Source organism: Crotalus tigris, unplaced genomic scaffold (genome assembly GCF_016545835.1).
Source record: "Crotalus tigris isolate CLP2741 ecotype Arizona unplaced genomic scaffold, ASM1654583v1 scf7180000018354.2857554, whole genome shotgun sequence".
Classification (NCBI taxonomy): Eukaryota; Metazoa; Chordata; class Lepidosauria; order Squamata; family Viperidae; genus Crotalus; species Crotalus tigris.
Window position 1 is genome coordinate 1090772 of NW_024096961.1, and position 26259 is coordinate 1117030.

Here is a 26259-nt window from a genome sequence, read left to right on the forward strand (position 1 = left end):
ACATATATATATATATATATATATATATATATATATATATATATATATATATATATATATATATATATATATTCCTCTCACTTTTCAGTAAAGTTTTATTCTATTTAGTTCATGTGGATTGATCTGCCTCTCAAGAGGGAGAAGAAAGAACGGCTGATTTCCATAGCCTTATTCTATCTATAGTAATTAACAACTAAGGGGTTCAGGATTTCTGGAAGAGAGTTTGTCCAGCCTTTCACCTAGAGGTTAAGTCATACTGTACTACAACAAATTATGATCACCATGTATAAATGGATACACTGTTATGTTTTTATATAATTCATTATATTTTTAGAGTATAATTAAAATTCTCTGCATAATTACTTGGAAGTAGTTTCCACTGACATAATAGTTACGTAATTTGTAAAAAGCAGAGATTTCCTAAAACTTATTTAGCTATCTGTAGGGTGACCTTTATTTTTTTACTTTAAAATTTTGCAAATAGGTTATCATTTAGTAAGAGCACTGTCAAAGAGTAAATGTAATCCAGTCTCTGCTGGATTACTTTCCTCATTCCTTTACAAACAATGGTAATACTAACCTTATTAGCCCCTCATTCAATTGTCCAATAAGGAGAGTGTTCTAACCTATAACAATATTACTCCCTTCACAGAAGAAAACAAGGTCTCTTCCCAGTACACATTATAATGAAATAGTGTTTTCAGCCTATTTCAGAAATGTGAGCTCTTTTTTGTTGTTTGCCTGTGAAAGAAAGAGCATGACAGAGAATTTGTCCTTTTGTTACACTTATATCTCCCTTTTCATTCTTGGATCTGAAACAGTTTCCACTGGATTCCCAAATGGTCTCTTACTAAATCCCAAATCAGAATTAGAACTCCTTAGCTTTCATGCAAGGATGCTATAACCATATGCTTTCACTTAATATATCAGATTGCCTTCTGATTAATGTCACATAATTTTTTTAAAAAAATTAAAATATTTATATAATATTCCTTTTTATAAGTATATCATTCATTTCAATTCAGCAGCTTTTTATGCATATACAAAGAAATTGCAAAAAAGTAAGTAAAGCAAAATACTTTTTAAAAAAGTTTTGCTTGGAAGAAAAATGGGAAGGGATGTTTTTGCCAAGTGGAAATGGTTGGAGTCAGCATGAAGCTGATTTTTTTACATATTTCTAAAATTATAAAGGAAAATCAAAATAGAATAGTCTGTCTTTCCCTTCCTTCCTTCCTTCCTTCCTTCCTTCCTTCCTTCCTTCCTTCCTTCCTTCCTTCCTTCCTTCCTTCCTTCCCTCCCTCCTTATATATCTTCATAGAAAAAGGTTTCAGTTCTAGTTTGCTTGATACAGTTCTATATACAAAAATATGGCTCCTATTAGTGTGACATTCTGCATAGACTCAGTTGTATTCAGATATGTGAACATAGTATGTTTTGGGATAGAGTTCACACAGAAAAATGTGTGATCTTATCCTTCATTATTGTATTGGATAGGGTTATCTCACCATTCATTCACCATGGGGACAGTCTTATGCATTTGATTCAGAAGGAAGTCTCAGTCCGTTCAGAGAGACTTTTCCCCAGTTATATGTGCCTAAAATTGCAGCAGTGTTTTGGTATAACAGAAGGCCTTCGCAACCTCCTTCTTCCGCATCTAAATCACTCATTCTGTTTTGCTTTTCCCCATGCAAAATTTCAAAAGCCATTTGTTTTTCAGACTGCATCTATTCACATATGAGATAGGCTTCTCCCTTAAGAATATTTCTTTGGCCAAAATGAAATGGAGCTGGTAGTCCATGTTTGATATACTTGCTGTTCCAGGTATCTATTCCAAAAGTTGTATATTAGTGCACAAATGCATACTTTTTCCCATTTGATTGAACTGGTTATTGGAGCTGGCTGGTTCTGTGCTGAATGCCCAGTAATGGGATAAAGCTTCCATTCATAAGCAGAGAAGCTGGTGTTTGCCTTTTTGGCAGAATTCACAAATCAGTCACCAGTAATTGCAAAGCAAATGCAGACACATACATATATGGGGAATGGAAATGGAGAAGGAATGCTATGGTGTGTGTGTGTGTGTGTGTGTGTGTGTGTGTGTGTGTGTGTAAATTCTCTGAATTTGTCTTTGATCAACAGTAAATTGAAATCTCTAGTATCTGAAATAGAGTAGAGTTGAAATAAAAAAGTAGTGACAGTCTCATGCCCAAAATAGCCATACATAAAAGGTAAAGATTTCCCCTGTTCAGTTATTTCTGACTCTAGGAGGCAGTGTTCAGCTCCATTTCTTAGCCAAGTGAGTCAACATTGTCCAAAGATGTTTCAGTGGTCATGTGGCCAGCAGGACTATAAGCCGAGGCATACAGAACACTGTTACCATCCCACTGAAGTGGTACCTATTTATCTTTTCACATTTGCATGCTTTTAAACTGCTAGATTGGCAGGAGCTGGGATAAGTCATTAGAAGTTCACCCTATTGGGCAGCACTCAGGACTTAAACCCAGGCTGTCAACTTTCCAGCTAACAGGTACAGCATCCTTAACTGCTGAGCCATCATGCCCCTCTTAGCCATATATACCCCCTTGTAATATAGCATTATTAGAACCATGGACTACAATAGTAAATATAAATTCATTTTCTGGAGCATAGCTCCATGCACTGTTGGCTCTCTTCCATTGGAACATTTTCTGTATCATAGCAACCTTCATTTTACTGACCTCAGAAGGATGAAAGGCTGAATCAATCTTGAACCTGTGAGGATCAAACTGCTGGCAGTCAGCAGAATTAGCCTGCAATACTGCATTCTAACCACTGCGCCACAAAGGCTACTTATTCTAACCACTGCACCACCACTTGGCAAAGATATTTGCCAAGCAACAAACTACAAGTGATATATCTCTGCTAAAAATGGTAAAGAGCTCCTGTCATTTATTACTAGTTGTTTGAATTTCGACTGCTTTTCTTTTATTTGCCTCCTTTCTGTTTCATTCAAAAATTCCACATAGGGATCTATTCTTGCATGCATGTGTCTCCTTTGATGACTAGCAGGGATCTATTCTTGCATGCATGTGTCTCCTTTGATGACTAGCAGGGATCCATGAGGGCTAAGGAACATCACATGTATTAAAAGTGCTGTCTCTGCTTTTCTATACAAGCAGCTCATGAGGCACCGTGAATGTACATGTATGAAATTTACAAAACTATTCATAGCGGTCACTATTTATAGCTTGTAACCGCCTTGAAAACAGCCAAGATGAAATTGGATCCCCTTCACTCTTAGCTAAAAACACTTTTCTTTTTCATGTCCTGGAAAAAAGCCAATTTACTAGTTCCATTAACTTAATAAGGTTTGACAGCCTACACAACTTTTCTCATAATTTTTTCTAAATGGGATGCTGCAAAATCATTTGGGTAACTTCTAAGCTCATTCTGCTCCTACAGAAACAAATTTCTGATTTTGTAACAAAATAAAGATGATTTACAGAGATTTTCTTCTATTTTTCTGATATAAATACATTTACACATTTATTATTATTTAATATAAAGATGTACTTGATATAAATCTCTGTATTACATTTAATTTGTGTTTTTGAGTGAAACAACAGTGTTTGATTCAATATCATGAATTCTTGAAGAATTAAATTGTTGATTGTAAATAATTATATGCAGCAAGATTTTGAAAAAGTTTAAAGTTGATATCAAAGTAATTATGTCCATAAGGTGAATTCTTTCTGATTTATAATAGTGGTTAGTGCCTGCTGAAACTGTTGTTGTGCTATTGAAAACCACAACCAGGCATGACATTTCAACAAAGTTCTCCCACTTACTGAAAAGAATAGTCTTGCGGAGAACAGATTGTAGCCACAAGATAGATTTTTTTTACATGTTCCTTGATTCCTTTATTTCAAAATATTTGCGTTTTGAAATATTACAAATTCTAGTAAAGATATTAATTTTGAGTGTGCTTAATGGTATTGAAAGTTTTGCATTAAATAAAACGGCTGTGGTCTACAGCAGGGATCGCCATGGATGTCTTAAAGCTATAGGGTACCAAGAAAGCTTTCTCAAACCAGTTTATTCAGGAACATTGAATTGTATCCTTACATAGATTAGTAATTGTCACTCAAAACAATTTTTTAAAGTATATAGCATAATCTGGATAGCAATGGTTTTTTTATCAATATCGCTGATCATCAGCTTTTAGCCATCAGACCACCAACTTTTAGCCAGCATAGCTAGTGGTTAGAAATAATAGGAACTGTAGTTCAGTTACATCTGTAGAGTCACATATTTCCCACTCTTGCATTAATTACAACAATTCTTCTATGTAGATCAGGCAGATGTGATTTATTAGGCTTAATCCTTTCTTTTAAACATAAAGAAAGTAGTCAAGTAATGGAACAGAGACAGTGTCAAATATCAGTACCAGAGTCAGCTGAATCCATAAAGACAGCTCAACACATCAAAAGTTGATCAGGGCAGTGTAGTGGTTTTAAAAATACCAAGGATTCAGTCCTAGAGTACAGTACAAGGATCCACACAGTCAGTTGCTGTAGTACTGAAAATAAATAAGCTGCTTCTAAACCTGGGTTATCTTCAGGTGGTGAACTGTATCTCAAAAATTATAAGCATTATTAAGCTGAAATGCATCAGTTCTCACTAGGGGTTGGGTCTGCTCTGGAGCAATACTAAGCCTGAATTTCCAACAACTCCTACTTGTAAGCATACAACTCGAGACCTCTCAGACTATATAGCAATAGCACTTATATACTGCTTCACAGTGCTTTACAGCGCTCTCTAAGCCAGTGGTTCTCAACCTTTTTAATGCCGCGACCCCCAACAGGTCGTAAGTTGAGGACTACTCAACTGATGCAGCACCGTTTGCAGAATGGGACTTTTGGCGGGCTCAGCAGGGCAGAGACAGCCTGGACAATTCCTATTGGCTTTTGAAAGCCAATAGAATTAGACTCTATTCAAAGAGTCTATTCTATTGGCTTTCAAAAGCCAATAGAATAAAAGGGAGTGGCACAGCTAAGGAAAAGGGGAAAAAATGGTGGACTGCGTTGTTTGGCGACCCCCGTGAAATGGTCGTTCGACCCCAAATGGGGTCGCAACCCACAGGTTGAGAACCACTGCTCTAAGCAGCTTAAAGAGTCAGCATATTGTCCCCAACAATCTGGATCCTCATTTTACCAACCTCAGAAGGATGGAAGGCTGAGTCAACCTCAAGCCCATCAGGATTGAACTCCTGGCTGTGGGCAGTTAACCTGCAGTACTGCATTCTAACCACTCCACCAACACAGCTCCTTGTAGTGGTTTGAAGATTTCCATGTTAGAATTTGAAACTGCCAAGGTGTACATTTGAAGCGAACATCTCTTTTCTGTTTGCTGAGCTAAGTCCAGCTCTAAACATATGATGGATTAAGAACTGTTTACCAATTGGACCTCATCCTTATAAGACAAGGGAAGTCATGATTCAGTGATCTGTGCAAAATAGACATGATTCTTAGTTACTTAAAAATATGCAGTGAAGATTCACAACTTAGCATGTGATGTTACGTAGCCCTCATTCTGTTACTTCTCTCTCTGATAGGAAAGAACTGAAGTTCCCATACTTTTTCTTAAGATTGAAGTGCATTTTACACGTCCAAAAATACACAGTGAACTTCCTTATCTTTCTTATGGGTAATGGTCCCAGTCTGTGTAAAAGAAAGTACAGTATATAATACAAAATATAGTATAGCACAGTGGTCCCCAACTTTTGCAGCTTAGCAGCCAGCTGGGAGAGGGAGAGGGAGATCAGGCCACATGTGCAGCTCAACTCGTGTGAGCAGTGGGCCGGAGTACACACGCATGCACACACAACTCAACTGCATGCGCATTAGCCCACCATTCACGCTAGTTGAGCTGTGCATGCGAGAGAGAGAGTTGAGCTGCACGCACACATGCACACCGATCTGACTCTCACACAGCCCTGTTCTGAATAGGCCGCGGCCCGGTAGTGGGCATGGCTCAGGGGTTGGGGACCCTTGGTATAGTGTACATATTATATTGTAGTCCCACAATAAACTAACACTTAGGAGCCTAGGTCAAGGGGTAAATGTGGAAGTTGCATGAAACTACTCTGGTCCAGGGGATTGAAATATCTTCTGGAAATATTGGAGTGTGCTTGTGTTTATCTGAGAGAAATAGGACAAGGTGTGAAATCCCATTGAATGAGTGTAATTCTATTTTGACTGATGCTGGATGGAGTGGTATAAGAAGAAGATAAGAACCAACATATGTAAACAGGGTTCCTAAAGAAAATGTATTCATAAATTGGAATTGGATGTTATGATTTTATTGTACCAATGTAATTCACAATCTCAGACTGCATCAAAATCTCAAAATTTGTTTCAAGTCAAGAAGATGCTAGTTATTACACTATAGGATCCTGAAGGACACTTCTTCCAATGCATGATGTCTATTTTTCAACCAACAACTTTGGGTGACAGCCTAGGAATGTGCCTTCTTTCTGGTGGCCCCCTCCAAAGACAAATATGTTCAGGATTTATTACTATCCTTTTAGCAACAGGTACCCACTTTTTTTCTTTGGGATGGTTTTAGTTGCTGCCTCTTGTACAATGTTGCGAACTTCCATCCATAGTTCTTCAGGCACTCTGTCTATCAGATCCAGTTCCTTAAATCTATTTGTCACCTCTACTGTATATTCATCAGGAATATGATTTAGTTCATACCTGAGTGGCCTAGTGCTTTTCCCTACTTTTTTCAATTTAAGCCTAAATTTTGCAACGAGAAGCTCATGATCTGAGCCACAGTCAGCTCCTGGTCTTGTTTTTACTGACTGTATAGAGCTTCTCCATCTTTGGCTGCAGAGTACATAGTCAATCTGATTTCTATGTTGACTGTCTGGTGATGTCCATGTGTAGAGCCGTCTCTTGGGTTGTTGGAAAAGAGTGTTTGTTATGACCATCGTATTCTCTTGACAAAATTCTATTAGCCTGTGCCCTGCTTCATTTTGTTCTCCAAGGCCAAACTTGCCTGTTATTCCGGTTATCTTTTGGCTTCCTACCTTAGCATTCCAGTCCCCCATGATGATAAGGACATCATTTTTTGGTGTTAATTCTATAAGGTGCTGTAGGGCTTCATAGAACCGGTCAATTTCATCCTCTTCAGCACCAGTGGTTGGGGCATAGATTTGGACTATTGTGATATTGAATGGTTTGCCTTGGATTCGAATTGAGATCATTCTGTCATTTTGGGGATTGTATCCCAGTATTGCTTTTCCTATTCTTTTATTGACTATGAAGGCTACTCCATTTCTTCTGAGGGATTCTTGCCCACAGTAGTATACCTGATGGTCATCTGAGTTAAATTCACCCATTCCTGTCCATTTTAGTTCGCTGATTCCTAAGATGTCTATGTTCATTCTTGTCATCTCTTTTTTGACTACGTCTAGCTTGCCTTGATTCATGGATCTTACATTCCAGGTTCCTATGGAGAAAAAATCTTTACAGCATCGGACTTTTCTTTCACCACCAGATATATCCACAGCTGAGCGTCCTTTCGGCTTTGGCCCAGTCGCTTCATTCTTTCTGGCGCTACTAGTACTAGCCCTCTGCTCTTCCCCAGTAGCATATTGGACACCTTCCGACCTGAGGGGCTCATCTTCCAGCGTCATATCTTTTTTCCTTTTAGTACTGTCCATGGGGTTTTCATGGCAAAGATACTGGAGTGGTTTGCCATTTCCTTCTCCAGTGGATCACATTTTGTCAGAACTCTCTGCTATAACCTGTCCAAGAAAGCAAAATGGCTGTCTGAGGAAGCTTTGCAAATAGCTGAGGAAAGAAGGGAAGCGAAAGGCAAAGGAGAAAGAGAAAGATACACCCAATTGAATGCAGAATTCCAGAGAGTAGCTAGAAGAGATAAGAATGCCTTCTTAAATGAACAGTGCAAAGAAATAGAAGAAAACAACAGAACAGGGAGGACCAGAGATCTCTTCAAGAAAATTGGAGATATGAAGGGAACGTTTCATGCAAAGATGGGCATGATAAAGGACCAAAATGGCAGAGACCTAACAGAGGCAGAAGAGATTAAGAAGAGATGGCAAAACTACACAGAAGAACTATACAAGAATGAGCTTAACATCCCAGATAACCACAATGAGATGGTCACTGACCTCGAACCAGACATCCTAGAATGTGAAGTGAAATGGGCCTTAGAAAATCTGAGCAACAACAAAGCTAGTGGAGGTGACAGTATTCCAGCTGAGCTATTCAAAATCTTAAAAGACGATGCAGTAAAAGTACTACACTCAATTTGCCAGCAAATTTGGAAAACTCAACAGTGGCCACAGGATTGGAAAAGGTCAGTTTACATTCCAATTCCAAAGAAAGGCAATGCCAAAGAATGTTCAAACTATCGCACCATTGCACTCATTTCACATGCTAGTAAAGTTATGCTTAAAATCCTACAAGCTAGACTCCAGCAGTATGTGGATCGAGAACTACCAGAAGTACAGGCAGGATTTCGAAGAGGCAGAGGAACTAGAGATCAAATTGCCAACATACGCTGGATCATGGAGAAAGCTAGGGAGTTCCAGAAAAACATCTACTTCTGCTTCATTGACTATGCAAAAGCCTTTGATTGTGTGGATCACAACAAATTGTGGCAAGTTCTTAAAGAGATGGGAGTACCAGACCATCTCATTTGTCTCTTGAGAAACCTATATGCGGGTCAAGAAGCAACAGTGAGAACTGAACACGGAACCACTGATTGGTTCAAAATTGGAAAAGGAGTCCGGCAAGGCTGTATACTGTCGCCCTGCCTATTTAACTTATATGCAGAGCACATCATGAGAAAGGCAGGGCTAGATGAATCAAAAGTTGGAATTAAGATTGCCGGGAGAAATATCAACAACCTAAGATATGCAGATGATACCACTCTAATGGCAGAAAGTGAAGAGGAACTAAAGAGCCTCTTGATGCGGGTGAAGAAGGAGAGTGCAAAAGTTGGCTTGAAACTCAACATTAAGAAAACCAAAATCATGGCATCCGGCCCTCTCAATTCCTGGCAAATAGATGGGGAAGAAATGGAGGTAGTGACAGATTTTATTTTTCTGGGCTCCAAGATCACCTCAGATGGGGACTGCAGCCAAGAAATTAAAAGACGCTTGCTCCTGGGGAGGAAAGCTATGGCAAATCTAGACAGCATACTAAAAAGCAGAGACATCACCCTGCCAACAAAAGTACGTATAGTCCAGGCCATGGTTTTCCCAGTTGCAATGTATGGCTGTGAAAGTTGGACCATAAGAAAGGCTGAGCGCAAAAGAATTGAGGCCTTTGAACTATGGTGCTGGAGAAGACTCCTGCGAGTCCCTTGGACTGCAAGGCGTTCAAACCGGTCAGTCCTAGAAGAGATCAACCCCGACTGCTCTTTAGAAGGCCAGATCCTGAAGTTGAAACTCAAGTACTTTGGCCACCTAATGAGAAGGAAGGATTCACTGGAGAAGAGCCTAATGCTGGGAAAGATTGAGGGCAATAGAAGAAGGGGACGACAGAGAATGAGATGGCTGGATGGAGTCACTGAAGCAGTAGGTGTGAATTTAAATGGACTCCAGAAGATGGTAGAGGACAGGAAGACCTGGAGGAATGTTGTCCATGGGGTCGCGATGGGTCGGACACGACTTCGCAATTAATAACAATAATAATAACCCACTTTTTGTTTTCCCAGCCTATTTAATAACAACTGTCTTGCTGGTACAGATCCCTTTTTATTATATTTCTGCTGCTTTCTTTTTTTGCTTTATAGTGGTTGCTTTAATTGTTTGTTTAACTTACTGTTTTTATATATGTATTTTAGTTGCTTTGGGAATTCAATTTATACAGCTGCCTTAAGTTTACATTTTTCAGAAATATTTTGTATGCCACCCTGGAAAAAGCTTGTTTTGAAGGGCAGTGAGTAAGTTCTTGAAAAAGTAAAATAAATAAAATCTGTGTTTATGTTTATTTGGACTAGAATTTATTTTTGTCCTTCAAAAATATATTCAGTGTATCTGATAAATAAAATAATGGAATGTTTGAACAATTGGTTCTAACAAGCTGATTAAAAGCAGAATAAAATTACACAGATTTTATTCTGAGAGAAAAGGAAAAGGTACATTCAGAATCAACAAAGCAACTATGCCAAACATCACCAGCCATGTCACCAAAACTTCATACTTTACATGGGCCAGGCTTATGTTGGAAAAGATGCCCCTTCAAATAGAGGCCCCTTCACTTTTACAGGGATTTGGTGCATAATGGAATTTGTTTGGACATTTCTGTAGAAATAGGTCCTGAAACACCTCTGCTTCATGAAGAAGAATGTAACCTACATAAAGTAGGTAAACACACAGAGAGTGAGATCACCCACATACCATTTAATTCAGATAAGTAACTGGAAGTCCCCTGCTTTCAAGAGAGAGGTAATGATCACCCAACCTGTACAATGAGCTCATTCTGGGAAGGGCGAAACCACTCATTGAAGTCTTTTTAATTCTGGAATTATTTTTGTTTTGTAGGATTATGTTGTGGGTTTGTTTTTTTTTAAAGGCTCATTGCGCTTTGCTTAAAAACTATTTTAAAATGGTAAGGAGTCTCTGAAAGCCCCATTAATAGTTTAATAAATTAATTAAAATAAGACCAATAAATAACATGATTCGGTGAATTCCACTAAACTCAGCAGGGCTTATTTCTGAGAAAGGGCATAATGTAAAATGTATAAAGGCATTTCATTATCTTTAGCTTTAGATTCAGGATAAAAAATTTAAAAATGCGATCTTTTCTTCAGGTTTATTTTCAATGTACATATTTACATTATGGATAGTCTAAAAATTTATATCCTGACTTGAATAAGTATATATCCTGAAGTAACATGATTTCCCATTATTCTAAACAAGCTGAGGCAAAAATAACATAATAAAAGCAATCACATTTTATTTATTCATAATTTTAGTTATTTTATTTTACTTTTGCATTGATATATCCAGGATAATCTTTATCTTACAATAAAGCTTGGGTAGAAAAATGGCTCATCATTTTAATATGAAAATTGTTGCTTTGATTGTTTACACATAAATCTTGCCTAAGTAAGAAAAAAAGCACTAACAAATAAGGGGAAAAAAATAAATCAAAAGAGGAAAATATTCTCTGTATTAAAATCATTTGCAAGTGTTTCTTTCACAAAGTTACTAGAATTTGCTTTCTCTTTGCCCAGAAACACTATAGTGCTCTTGGGAGAAAGAAAGATTATGTCCAACCTGCACTGTAAAATCTTTTGCTGGCAAAATTATACTATTTATATGCCAAGACTACATTTTTCAGTCTCGTGTAACCATTCATTACTTCAGATTCTGAAAGAAAACAGCTATACTGTATATATAATCAAGACTGATTTTTAAAAACTGGGTGTAGGGATCTCTGAATTTAGACACATTGGTTATCTTGAGAATACAGGTTCTAGTTATGGATTCTATGTACTGAAATGTCTTTGTATAATGGCATATTATGAGCCTTGAGTTTATGCTTAAACTACCTGTTTTGTTACTCTTTCTACATTTTTAATACCCTGTACTAAGCTTCATCTTGGACTATAAAAGTGTGTGAGAGAGTGAGAGAGGGGGGGAGAGGGAGAGAGAGAGAGAGAAAGAGAGAGGGGGAGAGAAAGAGAGAGGGAGGGAGGGAGAGAGAGAGAGAGAGAGAGAGAGAGAGAGAGAGAGGGAGAGAATAATCTTATTCTAGTAGTAATCAAAAACAATGTTGTAAAAAGAAGCTTCTCTTCAAGTGATAAAATGTAGGTATTTCATGCTTTGGTTGCAAAACAATTACAGGTAGTCCTTGACTTTTGACCATAATTGGGACCAGAATTTCTGTTGTTAAGTAAAGTGGTTGTTAAGTGAGCCATGCCTGATTTTATTATCTTTTTGCTACAGTTGTTAAGCAAATCACTCCAGTTGTTTAAGTGAGTCATGCAGCCCTTAAGCAAATGGCTTCCCCCCCCCATTGACTTGGATTGTCAGAAACCAGTTGGGAAAGTCACAAACGGTGATCATATGACCTCGGGAACAATGCAGCCATCATAATGCAAATTGCTAAGCATCAGAATTTTGATCATGTTACCATGGGGATGCTGCGGTGGTTGTAAGTGCAAACACCAGTCGCAAGTCACTTTGTCCTCTGTAACTTTGAACAGTAGCCAAATGATTTGTTGTAAGACGAGGACTATCTGTATGTTCTGTGAGAAACAAGCACCTCTGCTTGTAGAAGTATTGGTTTTTCACCTGCCTTCTGCTCACAAAAACTCCTTAGAAGAGTTCCCTAATTCTCTGAAGCCCCTTTCAGAGGATATGGGGTTTGTGTGATTGTGGGTTTTGTGTTATTCAGTGTGATAAATCAATTCACGTAGTAGAAATGTTGGAATTATGGCAGGAGACCCCTACCCAAATAAGACCATCTACTGCAGGGATGTCAAATTGCCGGCCCGCAGGCCCAATGCATCTTGCTGAAAGCGTGCCCACCCCATTGCCAGCAATGGAAAAAAAGTTGCGGTACATCGCAACACGTCACGTGACATGGCGAGTTTAACAACCCCCCCCCCATCTACTGGAATTAACTCTTCTACTGAGGCAGATTCTCCCTTTCCCTGTAATTCCTGTGCAGCCATTAAATCTACTCTAGTGTGTAGAGTCTTCTTCACAATAGATTTCCTCCATTGAGCCATCTTCCATCATTCCCTTTATTTTCTTCTACTCCCACTTCTGAATTTATACCTGTCTTAAAAGAATGACATTCAATAAACTGTGGAGAATTTTCCATATATTATATCCCATTATATCGCCTTGAGCAGTTGAGTTGTACCTTTTTACTGATTCTGAAATTAAGGTTGCTAATTTTAATTCGGCGACTATTGTTCATTAAGTCTCTAACAGAGGAGACAGAAAACATGGTTGATTTATGCCTTCACTATATAATGCCTAGATTATTGCAATGGTCTCCTGACGGCTGTCCTCAATTCTTCTTTCTACTTCCTGATCTGGGTATACCACAATACTTTTAGGTCTGCTCTGGACTTTCCACATTATTTGCATGTCTTTTTATAATGAAGGGGACTTCATTGGCTTCCTATTTAAGCCAGAATCCAATTTAAGCAGCTGGCTCTTGTGTTCAGAGCCCCCTGGTCACAAATTCCCTGGTATCTGTCTCACCTTCTTTCTCCCTACAATCCTATTTGTTGTTTATATTTGTGTGAACAGGACCTTCTTTCAATTTCATGCTGCAGGATTAGTCTCCAAGTCCAGGTCTTGAGGGAATTGTCCCCATGATTGGGAATTATATCTTTTTTCCATTAATCTTTGTGGAAATATGATGGTCCTTTAAAAAAAAGGGATTAAAGATCTTTTTATTTGATTATTGGCATAGCATAGGATCATGTTCTACACTCTACTTTTATTTAGTTGACAATTCCAAGTTAGCAGCTGTTTTCAATTATTGTACATTAAGTCTTGTTCTACAGCATTGTTTATAATTGTACTGTTACATTATTTATTTTAATGTTAATATTTGGTTTGCTGGGTTCTGAGTTAATTTTATTTGATCAATTTGTAATTATTGTGGGTTTCTTGTTTAATTTTATTCCACACTTTAGAAAGGAATATAATTATGATAACAATAATAACAATAATATCAATAATAATAACAACAACAATAATAATACTTGCTGTTGTTTAAAGAGGTCAAAGAGCACAATTTGAGGTGAAGGCATTCAGAAGAACTGATTTTAGGAAGGATCACTGTCAAACTCCAGACTTCTCAAAATTTAGGTTTGTGACTACTTCAGTAGTAGTTATCAGTCATATGAAATGTTCTATAAGTCATTTCAGATAGATAATAAATAAATAAATAAATTCAATATATGCTACATGGACTGCAGTCCCTTCATTAACAAAGTTCTGATTAAACATCCATAAACAAATCTGCCCATTTTAAATCTCCCCTGCTTATTCAAGGTTTATTCATTGAGCATGATTAAATAAATCTGATTCATGTATTAAAAGTGATGCAAGTGTACAGAAATTGCCTCATAAAAATCTCTTCCTTGATTCAGATCAGCTAGTTGTCAGTTATCAAAACAGGTTGCAACCACCAGTTCAATACAACATTATTGGGTCAAGGGTGAGAATACAAGCATGTCATGATTTAATCATGATTTTTTTTTAAAATGTTTACATCATAATTTTTAGGATGGTCCGAACAATTTCCTAACTCCAAACATTCCCCTCCAAAAGAAATACTAGCAGACCTGGACTGATGGGGAAAAGAGAATGATGGGCACAATTTTTTCCGTACTTTCACTTCTCCTGTTCCAACAATACTTCTTGCATCTCTCTTGTCTTACAAGTTCACCTCCCTAAAGGGCTATTGGGTTCCAGTTGCATGCATTTGCATGAGTTGTATGGTTTAAAAAAAAAAAAACTTATGCATATTCTTTGTATCTTTCAATACATCATGTTAAAGGAGGCCCAACTGAAAAAAAACCAAGATAAAAACCGAGGATAATAGGATGGGAGCCTTCAAGACAATAAACAAACTGTCTTTGGATGATCCATAGTGCTAGAGGAATTATCTCTAATGTGTTGGCATTAGTTCTCCAGTTGCCTGATAAAGATTACGTTGAGAAAGCATTCTGCTATTAAAAGCCCCCTTCCCCCCTCCTTCACTGAAATATAGCCTGACATTCAAAACCAGAGGCCTGCTTTTACCAGGTATTTCTTTATAAAAGAGATCCTAATCTCAATAAGATAAACTGCTTAAATAAAACTTGGTGAAAGAATAGGCTGAATAGCAGAGTATGCTCGAACTATTTTAAAATAGTCTGCTTTTCAACAATTCTGTACTTGTATCCTCAAGAAAGTTGTTGTTTTAAACATTATCCAAGCATGCATTTATTTACTTGGATTCTGTTTAATTTTTTAAAAATATTAATTAGTATTGTATTGAGAAAAGTTGCTTTAATTTTGTTTATGTTTATAGGCAAAAATTAGCAAGGAGTCAGTAAACAGAACTTCTTCACCCTTCTAATCATTTCCCCCTTCCCTTCTATATTTCATTTATTAGTTTATCTTCTAGGCATTACATCTTACTTTTTTCAAATCTGCAGTTGCCTTGCGTAAAGAATCCAGGTGGCACAGATCAACTCCATTCGCTCAAGGATGAGAAATAAATCCATATAGACATAAATATATATGTGCCATTTTTAAAAGGAGAAACAAAGCCACTTTTAACCTTCTATTTTATGTTTGTATAAGTCTACTTGACTCAAGAAAATAATCTGCTGTATAGCTCTTCCACTAATAAAATAGCTCAAGGCTGTCACAAATGTGCCTTTTAAACTAAAGATTCTGTTGGTTCACTCCTCCCTTACAGGTAGTCCTCGACCTACAACAGTTCGTTTAGTGACCATTCAAAGTTACAACATCACTGAAACAAGTGAATGATGACTTTTTTTCACATTTACGACCACTGAGGCATCCCCATGGTCACACGAACAAACTTCATACACTTGGCAGCTGACTCATATTTATGACAGTTGCATGTGACCTTCTGATAAGCAAAGTCAGTGGGGAAACCACATTCATTTAATAACTGTGTTATTAGCTTAACAACTGCAGCGATTCACTTAACAAATATGGCAAAAAAGGTCATAAAATGGGGCAAAACTCACTTAATGACTGCCTTGTTTAGCAACAGAAATTTAGGTTCACTTGTGGTCGTAAGTCAAGGACTACCTGTATTAAATAATCTGAGGTAAGGAGACAAAATTTATATTTAATCTTGTGGAAATTTTGCTAAAATTAGACTGAAATTATTTCTATGATAATGCCTTATAAGCTCATTTTAGCCTTAAATTTATGAACAAGTCAAGACATCAGTGGCCTTCAGTAATTAATCCTATAATTGATTTACTATATATTTTTTCTCACATTTATGAATTGTTGCAACATTCAAAACTACTTCAATTTCTGTTGTTGGATTTCTTAACACAAACTAAAGAATATTTAGTTTGAAATAAACTAGTATAGTTTGAACTGAGGTGTTTAAAAAAATTTAAACTTTGCATGGACTGAAAGTTAACAGCGCCGTAAAACATTTCAAAGACTCCTACAATTAAGGTGCTTTTATTCAAGTCAGATCAGTATTTCAAAGTTTTTTCTATGGATTATTTTTATTTATACAAATCTCTTTCTGGGTAAGATATTGAATACATGTGTTTAAAGTTGGGGTTTTCTGCATAAGTTTAATTTGTTTTTCTTCTTCATATATTGAGTTTTTAAAATTGTGGGTTTTTTAAAAAAAAGTGTTTCAGCAATTAAGAATAGTATAGCATTACTTTATTTAGTAAATATAATTAGGTTTATTCATTCCTTTACTGAAGTGGCATGGTTAAAGTAACATTTTATCTTTAAGTGGATCTAACTAGCAAACAATTGTGGAAAGTATTTATTGATGATTACAGTATTCAGCTTTAGAATATTTCTCTAAGTCAAAAGTAACTAAACAAATTCAATAATTTCTTGCTGAAAATTATGTTCTTTGGGTGAATATTAAATAACTTTCTGAAATATTGCCTCTTAGAAAAATCCCTATATTTGTTTCCGAATGACAATATATATACTTACATGCATAAATGCAGACCTATATATAAGCACAACAGGAAAAGAAAGCAAATTAATTCAAAAATATTTAATAAACGTATAAATGTAGAGAAGATGATCTACAAAATTAACACATTCCATCCAGACAATAATTAAGATCATTCAAAATAAGGAATTCAAACTTTAAGCAAAGTATACATATTTGGAATGTCCTGCCTTTAATTTTGGTGTGACAAATTTATTTTATGCAATAGGAATATAAAGTATATGAAATTTATTACTTTATTGTAGCTTTGTAAGAATTTTCCAAAACCTGTTTGATGTAATGAATTATTTATGTATATATGTATTATATATATGCATATATACACACACATATATACATACACACAGAGATATGCATACATACAGGTATACATATACAAATGTATGTATGGGAAATATTAAAATAATAAATACACATGATACTTTTCTAAAGTATACTTCCATTGTTTCTAAGCATTAAACTGATTTTGTCTGGGGCTCATTATTCAGATACATAAGCAAACAGCTTGTGTGCATGCTGTTTGTTTTAGTTGAAGAAATGCTAATTTTTGCATCCAGAGAGTTAAACATTTACGTGGGTCTCTAAGCAACTAGGGCAGGGGTGTCAAACTGCCAGCCTGCGGGCCTGACGCGTCACATGGAAGCCGCGCACACCCCATTGCCGGCAATGGCAAAATTGGCCCGATATGTTGCGCAATGTCAAATGATGTCGCGAGTTTGACATGCCTGAACTAGGGTATCTTCTCTGCAGTTGTTATGCTTGTGCTTGCATTAAAATCCACATGGACTGAGAAAACACTTGAAATAAATTATTTGGACGCTCACTTTAATCGAGTTGAGCCTTGTTTAGGTGGAGTTCCTTCATTAATAGAAAACCAAATAGTCCCAATAATGAAAAGACTAGACTACTTAGAGTTTGGTGGATTCAATGGCGGACATGTGGGGACTAGGAAGTATGATAAATGAACAGATATGGAAAAAAGCATTTGTAATGGACAAAGTCGATGGAGGCTTCTGGAGCAGTATTTAAAGCTCAGCCAGTAGAGAAGAAAGAGAAGGGTTGGTCAAAGTAACATTGAATCAGGTATTCCTTCAACTCATTTGAATGTTACGAAACTGTCCTTACTCAGTAACAGAACCGAGAACATTTGCACAGGGTTGCTACTGTGACTTGGTCTCTTTAATAGGTAGGTGCCTCTCTCTCGTCTTTCATCAATATTAAATTGACTTTAGTGAAGCAAAGATTATTACTTTGAATGAATAGAATAGTCTTGCTTCACACACATCCAGCCAAATGCATATTAGAAGACCGTGCAAAGACAGTTCCCTTTTGTTAGAGTAGGTATGATAGGGAGGGTTTTTTTAATAATATGATTCCATACTTGGTGCCAAACAATAATTCACTTGAGGGCTGGAGCAGGTTGGCATGTGGCACAAAATGGAGGCATCCCTATTAAACCAATATTTTAAATTAATTGTTCTAGTAATCCAATTGGGATTAGTGGTAATGGCATATTCTCAAAGTATACTTTTTGTCTATCTGGTACTGTGCTGATATGTTATTTCTTGATATAGCTGGTTTTATATTCTTAGTTTTGTGGAGTATTCTGATTCTAGTGAAATCAATGTGCCTTTTCTCTTTAGAGCTTTCAGATATTTGGCTAATGCATCATGGAAAGAATATTAGCTTTAGCCTCAACCAACAGTCATCCAAAATCCCTGCCCTTTCAGCATAACCGATGGCGACTTGAAAAAGAGTAGGGAAGATCAATTGGGCCAGGATGTTGTACTTTTTTCATGACTTTTCATGAAAGATATTCGGTTGTAGCATAAATTTGTAGATTGTTTAGCTTTGCCTTCATGACCCTTCTTCTTCTTTTCTTTACAGTTTGAAAGAACATCACCGTTCTGCCATTAAAGTGATACGCCGTATGCAGTATTTTGTGGCAAAGAAGAAATTTCAGGTGAGTTGTTGAAAAAGTACTTTTTTTAAAAAGAATCTCCTTTTTTCTCCTTTTTTTTTTAGTTCTTGCTTCTTTTAAGTCTTAAACAAGGAAAAGCCAGGGAAATCCATTTTAATATCAGAGAGCTATTCTTACTCTTCTCTCTGTTCTTCAATAGGGTGACTGTTTATCAGCAAGTTACTCAACTGTGGATGCAATGGGAACAGGCTAAATTTCTGAAATGCAGCCTGAATTAAAATGTTATTTTCTACTAATGGACTTGACCTTTCCCCTTTTGTTATCTCTGTCTCCTTCCAATGCAAACATTCTCATATGTCTTCATTAATTCTGAGCTGTGTCCTGCTGATTTAATGGACCTAGAGATTAGAACTCTACCTTAACCTTGTTTCTATCTCATATTAGCTGATATCCTGATACAAAGCCTAGAACTAAAATTAACATTTCTTAGGATTATAGGCATATTGTCCTGAATTTTTCTAATGTTGTTTACCTTGGAATTAAATAGCATAGACAAAACCATGTCTATTGCAAGCAAACAAGCAAAGAATGAGTAAGTGAGCTTATTATTCTAGCATGATTCAGCGAGTGAAAAAATAATAATGGTTGAATTGAAATACTAGTTTAAGAAAGCAGGTGTTTATGGTACAGATGTTAGTATTACATAATTACTATTGCATATTTTATTTTCCCCTAACACCCCCCTCCCTTTGCCAATCTAGAAAGAGACAATTGCACTGAGAAGTAATAGAAATCTTACTCAGGTTTTTTCTCTACCTTCTAAAATTCAGCGAGCATTTTCTACAAGCTTTTAAACACATATTTCCAACCAAACTGCTCTTTTTAAAGAATACTATATGTTCATATGAAGTATAATTCTGTATTTGATTATTTTCTTGTGCTCCTAGGGACTCAGAGCACCCACAAATTGTGACTAGAGAAAGCTTTCAACAAAAAGTGTAGGAGGTCTTAATCTGATGAAGATCTTATAAATACTTATAAAAAGATGTATGCTTCTTAATAATTAAGCAGAAATAGGCACCCCATTTTATTATTGTGATTATGATAAGGTTGTACCTGAAGCCACACACATCCCCAAAGATCACATTTGATCATTTACAGAAACTTCAGCTGTGTTCATCTTCCAACAACAGGGAACTTATAGGCTTTGTTTTTTAAATTACAAAGCAGTTTTTAATCTAGATAATGGTAAATTGATAAAACTGGCTAATAATAATATCATCATTGATTGGAAACAGCATACAGAGAAGAAAACTCAACAGAGCAATTTGTATAGCCATTCATCTCTCTACAATTGCAGCCTTAGAGCATGCTTCAGTTTACTGGGGGAGGAAATGAAGCTGGTATGATCAGGACCAGTAAAGTAATTTATTTCCTTCTATCTGGCTTCATCAGAGGAAGAGTTGAGAAGAAGAGCCATACCACTGGTTCTACTACAAGGTCAATATCATCAAGTTCTTTCTTACACAAATGCCAAACATATATTCTTTTTATTGATTTAATTGAGCAAAATAGAATTTATGCTGGAAGGTTTTTTCACATCTTTTTCCATCTTTCCAATTAAAATTCAGCTGAGCTATTTGCAGTCATAGTCATTAATCATGCAAAGCTATGCAATCAGTACAATTAAGAAATGGAATTTGGAATTAATAAAAAATTACTAAAATATCTCTTCTCTAGTGAGTAACAGAAAATTGTTTTCTATCTGATCCACAAAATGAGGCCTATCTGTAATCAGAAATAGTGACTTAAGTGTTCAAGGAGCTGTAGAGTTTCAAAGAATCATCCTATAAATATCTATCTATTGTGTTATTTCTTTTGGGGATAAGCAACGTTATGCTAAGCACTCAAATTAATATAAAGTAATAACAAAATAATAAAAGGCAGGAGGTAAGGGGAAAGAAATTTAACTAAAACTAGTTTATACCAACACTATTTATTATACTGTTCCATGCTTAGATATCCACTAAGTCTTAATTAATTAATACATCGTCTCTTGTTCTTTGAATTTCTCATCTTTCTCTTGTTGACAAACTCATGAATTCTGCCCAACCATACCTTTCTTTCTCTTTCCTCTGAAACCTTCATATTTGTTTTCCAATTCAGTCCTCCTTGATTCTCTTCATATGACCAAATGTATTTCTTTTGCACTGGTCATTCACTTCTGTGCTCAGTCCATTTTTAATCTGCTTTTTCTCCATTTGAGCATCTGTCCTGTTTTTTCCACTCTAATTAAAAATTAACAGACCACATACTGCTTTCTATCTCTTTATTAGTACTTGTACATCTTATAATTTCTCTGTTTCCCTATGTTTAGTAAAAATTCTATCAAATTACAAAATATCTGTTTGCTTCAGTTTGTTGCTATTTATATATAGCTTGCAAGCCTTCACTCAATTCCCTATCAAAACAGTTTCCTTATTCATTGATTCATTAATGTTTCATTCCCTACTCCTTGTTGTATCAGTTTATTTAGAAATCTTTCAGCTTAACAAGCAATACAACACTGTCTGCATAAAAGGTCCACTTGTCTCCATATCCCCAACTATCATACCTTATAACAAGCTTTCCTTATACTTCTCTATATAAATGCAGTAAGGCGATCATGGATATCACTCAACCTTTTCTCGGTCATTGTTTCAAACTGACTATTCCCTAAGCATTCCATTTGTTGTCACATATGTTTTAGTTCTCTCATATAGCATTGTTATCTCATTCACAAACATACTTCAGGTCTGTGTTCGTGCAAAATATTTCATATTTGAAATCTCTTATCATATGCTTTCTATAAATCAACAAGCATACATTAAACTTCGTCACAATCACATAAGAAGGCAAAGGCCTTGCTAAAGTTCAAATATCTGCTCAGCACACTTCCTGCTTTGAATAAAGCTGTGCTATATTTGCCAAAATGTTTTTTCACAGTCATGTCTTACATGCTTTTGATCAGAATTCAGCCATGCACTTGATAAATTAATCCTTCTGTAGTTTTGCATTCACTCTTGTTAACATTCTGTTTTTGTAATGGAGTAATAATGGCATTCTTCCAATCATCAGCCATGCATACATTCTTTGCAAAGACAATTAAACAAGTCATACAGTCATTTCATAAGCAAACCACATTGATATTTTAACACTGATATGTTCCCTTTCATTTATTAAAACAGATTTGCCAAATGTTTGAAAGAGAGGAACATCAAGAATCAGGGAGCACAGAACTCCAAAATCTGTGGAAATGTTCTGGAATTTCCATTTTATAGAGCAGCTTCTCCAATATAGAGAGCGACATTTCAGATATATTAGACAGTAATTTCAGAACATCTTGCTTTAATTTAATATTTCTTGAAGGCAACAGGTTATGGAAAACGCTCATAGTATATTTACAGTCTAATATTTTTATAGTATGCTTAGTCACTTCTTTAATAAATATTTATTTAAGAAGATAAGAAGAAACCTATCCCATCAAATCAAAAATCCATCGAATGCAGCATCCTGCTTTCTGAAGTAATAAACCGGATATCTCTGGGATATCTACAAGCAGGACACGACCACTAGAACAGTTATTAAAATAAATAATAAAAGCTACTGTACAAGTTTAGGGGCCCAGTAATAACAGTGTCTGATGTGGCTTTCAGTGATGTCACCAAACGCTCTTGATCTATTTATAGCTTTAGATTTCAAAGTGTTACCACAAACTAGGTAGTGCTTTACACGTAATTCAGTTACCTTGCTATCAATCAAGAACTATGTATGCAATTTTCTGTAATCACTTCAGAGGGCTTTCTGGCAAACAAAATAGTTCAAAGTTCTTTGTACTTCAAAGAATGTTACACATGCTTGGACTTGACCATTGTTTGGTTATACTACTCAGAACTTCCTGCAGCTGGTACTTCCCTTTCTGCTTTTCCATTTTGACTCTGAGGGAAACTTGGTAGAAGAATAGCATGCCTCAGCATGAAAGGATAGAGAACAACAGAGTGTGCCATTCTCTAGCGTGCTTTCCACAAGAGTTTTCCTCATGTTATACAGAAAAGTATACCTTATTGAATATCATTGTTGGCCTGTTTTGTTAGTCTAAGTATAAGCCCAACTAAGTAAAATGCTTAAGTAAACACTGATTATACACTGAGGTGCATGGATCCCTGTTATCTTCCCATTGAAGTGATACCTATTTATCTACTCGCTTTTGCATGCTTTCAAACTGCTAGGTGGGCAGGAGCTGGGGTAAATCACAGGAGCTCACCCCATCATGTGGTGTTTAGGTCTTGGACCCGGGCTGCCAGCTCACAAGCTCCACATTTTTAATCACTGAGCCATTGCACCCCCACTTAGAACTACAAGATTGTTTTGACTCTGTAAAGTTGGCCACATTGATTAAATTTCATGTGAAGCACTGTTGATTGGATAATGAGAGAATTCATTAGCTTTATTCCCAAAACAAGCAGAAGTTTGGCCAGATAATGCTTCCAATCTCCAACTGCACTTGGTTTGTTAGTATACAGATTGCCTTTTTAAAGTAACTAGAACTTAACTCCTGATGATCTTAATTAAAATGGTTGTATGATAATTGTATGATTATATTTATCTTTCAAACTTTTTTCTGAGAGCAGAAGAAACAGGGAAATCCGATCTGAACAGAGATCTAAAAGAAACTAGTCACAATTTGTTTTGATGTTTTATTTCAAAGTAGTAAAGATCCTCCACCTAGGAATTCCACTACATTGGTTCCCCAAAATCATCTGCCATTCTTTTATACAAAAACATGCACATTATAAAAATGAATAACAAATCCTTACAGCAGAGAACTTAAAAAGGAAAATAAAACTTGCTAATAAGCTACATGGAAAATAATAAAATATGAATATCTGTGGTTCAGGCTTAAATTGGATATTCATTGATCTGCAAGTTGGTCTGCTCAGATTATTCCTTTTCTAGTAGTTTGTTGCTTGGGTGTCTATATCCACATGCCATTGTAGGAGGAGAAAAGCAGGACACTATTTTACCTAATAGAGATCACTCTTTGGGGTCCAGTCTAATTTAGTATAGCTTTAGCTATTAAATTCTGTTGTGCAATTTGTTATTCAGTTTGGAGCAGAGTGACTTCTATTTTCCCAGATGCATGCATTCTGCTGCCTTCTAGCATAAGAAACCGTGAGGCCACTTTAACATTCAGTAATTTTAAAAGAGGTTTTATATAGATTAATATAATTTCCTAAAATCCCTAATTTTTGTCTGTTATATGAAGCACTTCATTTTAAAAGTAGATGAAGAAATTTTCCTTAACATTTATAAAATTATGAAAGAGTTTAAAGTGTATTGAACAACAATACTGTATATCACATGCAGTGGTGGATTTATTCCAAATATTTGAATACTGCCCAGTTGAATTTATATGGATTGTTCAAATTATGAAAATCTCTGCTTTACCATGTTATAATAGATGTGCAGGTTAATGGAACACTATAGACTACATGAAAATAAGTCAACAGAGCTTTGCCCCTCTCTCACACACACACACACACACACACACACAGAGAGAGAGAGAGAGAGAGAGAGAGAGAGAGAGAGAGAGACTTGCAACAGGTTGTTATCAATATGGTGCCTTTTATGGGGTGAGATGATAAGTGGAGAATATGTAATATATCAGAGATAATGAGACCACTAAGTAAAATATCATCACTCTCACAACTTTATAACCAATAAGAAAAAAGATGGTTTTTTTTAAAACCAACTTCACTGACTTCCCGTTTGTTTCTAGGCCTAATTTTTTACCTTTCAATGCTCTAAATACATTAGGACAAAATATTTAACAATTTAGTTCCTTAACTTATGAAAAGGGCTTTCTGCATGTACAGCCATCTAAATATATCACTTAAACACAAGGAATAAACATTTTAACAAAGAACCTGAATTACACCCATTAGTCCTTATCTGTACTATGTAAAATTACATGAAAAAGCTGTGGAAATGAAAAGGTTAGCTTTCTATTTTTCCTTATTTCAACTAACAGCCACATAAGTGTGGCATGCTATACTGGGATTTGAAATACTACTATGGTTATTATTTTCTATTTTCACAGCAAGCTAGGAAGCCTTATGATGTACGCGATGTGATAGAACAATATTCTCAGGGTCATCTCAACTTGATGGTCCGAATAAAAGAGCTTCAAAGAAGGTATGGTTGAGAATTCATCTTCTAAACTTAATGATTTTTTTTAAAAAAAATGTATATTCTGAACAAGCCCGGTATGGTATCCTTACTGCTCCACATTAAATGCCATCAATTTTTAATTGTGGAAACAATTTCTGCCACTGTATCTTACAAAAATGCAGGATTATAGAGTGCCCCATGACCCTACACACAGTCCTAAAATACTTCTTTACCTGCATGGAACTTCAAGTGTTAATGTATCTGATCTGATCACCCCCTGAGGAAAAGGAATTAAGAATGCAGTGGGCAATAGAAGCCAGGTTGGAAAATGTGGCATGACAGTATTTTCATATTGAGAAGGTTAACGGATTGCTCGAAGCCCTGGTGTGTTATAACTAGGCTTTACTGAATAATTTACTGTTGGCTGGATTCTTACAATATGCTAAGTCATAAATTATGTTTACAAACCATAATGGCTGGATTGACAGGACATATTAATCCAAACCATGGCTGGCTAGGGAATTCTGGGAGTGAAAATCCAAAAGTCCTAAAGTTGCCAAGTTTGGAGACCCCCTGACTTAGAATGATGCATGAACCCAAATTATCCCACTTTTCTTCTGCCTTTCCTTTTATTTCTTCAACTTGATTGTAAGATCTTCACAAATAAGAAACTTTATCTTTCATCTCCCATGTATTTAAGAATCTCATTTATTTTATCAACTAGTGTCTTTAGAGCATAGTTTAAAAAAATTCCACAAATTACATAAAAAGAACATTATTTTATAATTGCTTTATTGCAGCCAAAAACTATTTTGAACTCATGAGCCCAACATCTCCATATCTCTATGGAAATGTTAACATCAGGAAGTGTTAATAGACAACACTAAATCTTTAGTGAATGAGTAACTTCTTCATGGAGGCATTTTAGCTCCCATACCATATCTCTAAATATCACAATAAAAAGTTCATTTTGCACATAAATCAATAACTATGTAAAACCTTTCATTATTGGTAGGAACACACAAAACAAACACACTTGTTTTCAACTGTCCATGTTTCACCTGGGGGAAAACTTTTGGCTTCTTATTTTATACATTTTTTTTCTTTCTCTCTAGATTGGACCAATCTATAGGGAAGCCATCATTATTTATTTCTGTCTCAGGTAAGTTACCATCCTAGAAAAACACAGAATATATCTTAAATACATTACTTTTCCTAAAATAAAAAATCCTCATAGAAATAGCAATTTATCCAACTAGTGGACAAACCCATGACAAAAAAAATCAGAACAGAATCAAAAGCACTGAATGAATTTAATTTAAAACAAATTAATTAAAATAGCTAATACAATTATTCTCATGCTTTTAAAAATGTTTGGCTTCTGCCACATTAAAA

At 35.9% G+C, this 26259-nt stretch overlaps 1 protein-coding gene across 7 annotated transcripts in view; it reads left to right on the top strand.

Annotated features, from left to right (window-relative positions):
- KCNQ1 (potassium voltage-gated channel subfamily Q member 1) overlaps positions 1-26259 on the top strand; it is a 390352-nt gene that overhangs the window by 236223 nt on the left and 127870 nt on the right. For all 7 annotated transcript variants that reach the window (XM_039350746.1, XM_039350742.1, XM_039350743.1 and 4 more), the window contains 3 exons: positions 18621-18696; positions 24794-24888; positions 25980-26026. In XM_039350746.1, the coding sequence (XP_039206680.1) occupies positions 18621-18696; positions 24794-24888; positions 25980-26026 (218 nt within the window). The remainder of the gene's footprint in view (positions 1-18620; positions 18697-24793; positions 24889-25979; positions 26027-26259) is intronic.